The following is a 5,774-nucleotide window of genomic DNA, read 5'->3' on the forward strand; positions in this document are numbered from 1 at the left end:
GAGAGAGAGAGAGAGAGAGAGAGAGAGAGAGAGAGAGGCAGTCTAATAATATCAAATAATATAAAAAATGTCATTAATTGAAATTTAGTACATGGAACATGACCAGTTATTAGAGGATAAAGAGTCCTCAGAGTTAATTTCAGATGCTGCTATTAAAAACAAACCTCCACATAGCTTCCACATTTGCAATATCTATCTACAACTCATTATTAAATTAATTTTTCCATATTTTTTACTACAATTACCCCAGAAAACACAAAATATTACTGTTATATAACATAGACGTAACACGTATTCTTGTTACTTCTATGTTATATAGCGGTTATGTCTTTCTTTGTTAAGATTGTAATATTTCGACTATATTTAATACACATTTTTGTACATTTATTGAACATATTACATCAATTATTTCTATTTATTCTTTTTATCTATTAACCTAGACAGCACAAATATTTATAAAATATTTACAAAATATTTATAAGATTTATTTAAATATTTTATGAATATTTATCAAAATGTTTCATAAATATGTTTACAAAATATTTTTGTGACCTCAGATTCAATAGATGAAAAAAAATTTATATATCTCATAAATATTATAAAAATATTAAAATATATACATTTATATACATTTTTATTTTTTCCTGAATTTTTTTTTAAATTTCCATTTTATTATTTCACACGCTAATTAATTGAATTTAAATTGTACTTTGAAAATTTGCTTACCATTGCTGAGATTCGAATTTCTTATTTCTTTATTAATTTAATAATTTTAAATAATTACATTTTTTTCATATATAATATTTGTAAATAAATATATTTACAAAATATTACTACAAATATTTATTTTTCGTTTATTATAAATATTGTATAAAATATTTAATCTATATTTTAATAATATTTTCAATAAAGATTTTGATACTTTTTCCTTCATGTATATAAAATATTTATATTATATTTATATAATATTTTTAAAAAATGATTCGAAATAAATATTTATCATAAATATTGTGTGCTGTCTGAGAAACGCACTACTTTCTGCACACCAAAGAACCGTATTCGTACTTAAGGTTCCTGCACATTCGGAACTCAAGCTACAATTTTTCGGCAGCCGCTTGGATTGGGATGCTAAAAGTTGCAAGCAGTTGCACGATTCTGCTTGCAACTTAAATTAAATAACGGTCAAGATGTCTGCAGCTTGATGTGCACAATTGGATATACAGAACGATTAAATTATGTATCGGATGCATCGGGTTGTATCTGTTGCGAATAAAAGAACTCACCCTTTGCGATAAGGGAGTCGATTGTGTATCTCGAAACGAAGTGAAAATTACAAAAGTGAGTAAATTCACTAGGCATTCCCTTATAGAAATATCATACTAAGAATTATTAATAATTACTTATTTTCAGTATTAAAAATACTGGATAATAAGTAATTATCAATGATTCTTAGTATGATATTTCTATAAGGGTTGACCAATGAAGTTACAAATATTCTAGTAAATTTACTCACTTTTGTCATTTTCACTCTGTTTTGAGATACACAATTGACCCCAAGATCGCCGCTTGCTCGCTTCATGTGCTACGTTGTGCGGTCGCTTATCAATGATGAGATAAGAACAAAGCTATTGGACGTCTGTCCTTTTCTAACTTACTATCATCATATGAAAGTTCCACTGCGAAAGTGCGCCTGACGGACGTAGTTAGGCGCATTTTGGTTAGATGGCGTATCTAAATGCGCCTACCTCTGGACGCTGAAATCAGCCCGGTGGCCGCTCTCATGTTTCTCTCTGCTGATCAGTGTAGTATCTGATCAGTGATGCTCACGGGTTTGACGCTTGACGCTCTGACGCTTCCATGTAATGACACCTTTAAGCAGGGATAGCAAAGTAAAGTAACAATATAACGCATGAAAAACGTTAGTAATATCGAAAAAATCACTTGCAGTTCGAAAAATATGATGACTTCACAAGTGAATAAAAAGGAAGAAAACGTTACGTATGTAAAGTAATTGAAATTATAATTATTGTCGGTGTGTGTTCCACAGGATATCCGATAACTGTAATTTTACTGTTTATTCCTCACCTCTGATTTTTACGAAAAAAATATTCAATCGACACGTTTTTTAAAGGTAAACAACTTTTCTATTTGGAAAAATCGTTGTTCTCTACTGCGAAGTGAGATATTAATTGACAAAGTTGATCATTATTAGGTTAGGAAAACTGTCACACTGACGACAAACAGCGATATATATATGCTCTGTGGCCACATGCACATGCTCTGTGGCAATATGCATATGCACAGTGCGCGAATTTAAAATATACATGTATATACATGGGTTATGAAGCATTATTCAAACATTTGCATTATTTAAACATTTGCAAACGAATGGGGGATCCAGGGGGCGAAGCCCCCGGTCAAGGAGGGTTCGAGGAGGGCTTCGCCCTTTGCCCCCGGGTTGACAAAAATAACATTCTAAAAAAAAAGAAAAATGTATCTCGCAGAGAGAGAGTATTAAGCATGTTGTTTTTGCGTGCGATTTATACATCCTACCTTGCCTAGGGGTCTTGCTAATCTTTTCAATATTCATTTTAGTATATAGTAGTTATACATTTAGTAAGGCGAAGATTTAGTAGAACATTCTCCTTTGCATAGGGGTCTTGCTAATTTTTTCGTTATTAATGATTTTTATTATATTGTAGACTTATTTATTTAGTAAGACAAAGATTTAATAGATATATGCGTAGAAATGTAAGCAATATATTATAAATACCCAGATAGCAGAGAGAATTAAAAAAGAATTCAGTGGTATGTTACCAATTCTGAGTTCATTTTTGGGTGCGAGAAAAATTATTTTCACTAAACTCTGAAGAATTCTTTTTGCATCTGAAAATGAACTTAGAATTGGTCACATACGACTGAATTCTTTTTGAATATTTTTAGAATTCTCTGTGCTATAAGGATATATACATATCTCACACTTGTGTACTTTTGCATGTTGTCACACAGAATATATCTATTAAATCTTCGCTTTAACAAATAAGTCTACAATACAGTAAAAATCATAAATATCGAAAAGATTAGCAACCCATATAGCACAGAATTAAAAAAAATTCAGTCGTATGTCACCAATGCTGAATTTACTTTTAGATGCAAAAAGAATTCTTTTCACTGAACTGAACTCTGAACTTTTTTTTTGCATCTAAAAATAAACTCTGAATTGGTGACATATGACTGAATTTTTTATGAATTTTTTAAAAATTCTCTGTGCTATTTGGGAAGACCCCTACACAAACGAAAATGTTCTACTAAATCTTTGCTTTACTAAATGTATGAGTCGACTATATACTAAAATAAATACTGAAAAGATTAGCAAGACCCCTAGGCAAGATAGGACGTATAAATCACACGCAAAAACAACACATAATGTTGTTAACGTTAACAATTAACGCTCTCTCTATGCAAGATACTTTTTTTTTAGAATGTTATTTTTGTCAAACCGGGGGCAAAGCTCCCCTCGAACCACCTTGATCGGAGCTTTGCCCCCTGGACCCCCAATTCGTTTGCAAATGTTTAAATAATGCTCCGTTACGCATGTATATATAAGTATATTTTAAATTCGCGCACTGTTTGCAAATGCATATTACCACAGAGCATGTATGTGTGGCCACGGAGCGTATATACATGTCACTGTTTGTCGTCGGTGTGACAGTTTTCTCAATCTTAATAGTGATCAACTTTGTCAATTAATATCTCACTTTACAGTAGAGAGTAACGATTTTTCTAAATAGAAAAATTGTTTGCTTTTAAAAAACGCATATTCGTTGTTTGCCTTTAAAAAACGCGTCCATTGAATTTTTTCGTAAAAATCGAAAGTGAGGAGTGTAAACTGTATAATTATCCCGATAACTAAAATATTGAGTAATAATAACAATAACATGAAATAACAATATTTTTTATGAATAGATGATAGTATGTGTGCGTGTGTGTGTGTGTGTGTGTGTGTGGTATGTGTGTGTAGGATTGGGAAAGTTACTTTTTAAAAGTAATTAGTTACAGTTACAAATTACTGGCTATGAAAAGTAATTCATTACAGTTACAGGTACTCAAAAAGTAACGAGCCGTTACTTTTAAGTTACTTTCTTTAAATAATTATGAATTATTATTGTAAATTATTGTAATTTTAACAAAAATTTTAAATTTTAAGCTTTATTAAAATATAAGAATTTAATTTTATAATTAATATTTATCATTACTGTGAAGTGAAATATTAGTATATCCACTTAACAAATTTCCAAGATCTGTATTTAATATAATAAAAAATTAATAATCGTGAAGAGTTAAAAGAATATACATATATAGTATGAGGAAAAAGTATGGAAACCCAGAAAAATCTCAAAAAATATAAGTTTTACAGAAAAAATGTTTCAAATAAAAGTTGTAGGATTTAAAAAGGTCTATTCAATAGTCTCATCAGTTTGATCCTGACTGGCGTCGTTAAGGTGAAGTCAAAGTTCCCTTGAATTTTTTAAACGGAAAACCCCATATATTATTACATATTCTTATAGCTTATCTTGAGAGCTTTCCAAAACACTAATAAAATATTTTTTCGTTAAGAACTTTTCGAGTAATAACACTTGAAATTTCCACTTTGCATAGCATTTTGACATAGAATACAAAATATCTCGTAAAATATTCATCTTTCGATTATCTTGCTTTAATGCTTTTTTGCACAGAATAATGAGACAAATTAATTGACTTAAAAAAAAAAAACAATTTTTTACATAATATAAAAAAATTTTTTATGCTTTTTTTAAGCCAATTGATTTGTCTCATTATTCTGTGCAAAAAAGCATTAAGGCAAGATAATCGAAAGATTAATATTTTACGAGATATTTTGTATTCTATGTCAAAGTGCTGGAAACTAAATGTTATTACTCGAAAAGTTCTTAACGAAAAAATATGTTATTAGTGTTTTGGGAAGCTCTCGAGATAAGCTATAAGAATATGTAATAATATATGGGGTGTTCTATTTAAAAAATTCATTCGGTGACTTTGACTTCACCGTAACGACGCTAGCCAGGGTCAAACTGATGAGACTATTGAATAGACCTTTTTAAATCCTATAACTTTTATTTGAAACATTTTTCTGTAAAACTTATATTTTTTAAGATTTTTCAGGGTTTCCATACTTTTTCCTCACCTTGTACATATATTAAAACAGAGCCTATATAAGAGTTTAAGCACAGATGTTCTATCCAGGTAGAAAAACGTGTTCATTTTGAGCTCATATTGTACTTATACAGGGTGTTTTTTAATTTAAGACTGCAAAATATCTGGAAAAAATAAGCATTATACGAAAAAAATGTTCCAAATAAACCTCAATATTATCGAAGGGACAATACTATCCCGCAAAAGTTAGCCGCCTCCCGCTCCTGGAGGTTTGAAATCTTAAATGGGAACTTTTATTGCAGATTTGAATTCTACTCCTAAAAACACGTAAAAGACCCCGCACAAAACCTATGGAAAATGGTTTTCGGTCAAATTGGCTGAAATTTCACTATGTTATAGTTTTCGACATGCTGATAAAAAGTTATCATTGCACCAAGTCCCAAAAGTCAATATTTCCCAAGATATAAAGGGTCAAAGTAGTGAAATATGGTCATCCGCAATAATAAGATGTATGTTATAAGTATAAGTGATACATTGATATTTATTCACGAAATAAATAAAAATCGATTTTTACATATATATATATATATATATATATATAT

At 29.9% G+C, this 5,774-nt stretch overlaps 1 protein-coding gene across 14 annotated transcripts in view; it reads left to right on the plus strand.

Annotated features, from left to right (window-relative positions):
- The first annotated feature begins 1,772 nt into the window (after positions 1-1,772).
- LOC116852654 (protein O-mannosyl-transferase 2) overlaps positions 1,773-5,774 on the plus strand; it is a 168,703-nt gene continuing 164,701 nt past the window's right edge. For 7 of the 14 annotated variants that reach the window (XM_032833210.1, XM_032833203.1, XM_032833204.1 and 4 more), the window contains exon 1: positions 1,793-1,998. Coding sequence is in view for 9 of the 14 variants with exons in the window: in XM_032833203.1 (XP_032689094.1) it covers positions 1,910-1,998 (89 nt within the window). In the remaining 5 variants the exon portion in view is untranslated. Of the gene's footprint in view, positions 1,999-5,774 lie in introns of all 14 variants that reach the window. The other 7 variants (XM_032833216.1, XM_032833212.1, XM_032833214.1 and 4 more) reach the window with 5 other exon arrangements.

Source organism: Odontomachus brunneus, unplaced genomic scaffold (assembly GCF_010583005.1).
Source record: "Odontomachus brunneus isolate Ranch 3 - 2012 unplaced genomic scaffold, Obru_v1 Obru_scaffold_244, whole genome shotgun sequence".
NCBI classification, from domain to species: domain Eukaryota; kingdom Metazoa; phylum Arthropoda; class Insecta; order Hymenoptera; family Formicidae; genus Odontomachus; species Odontomachus brunneus.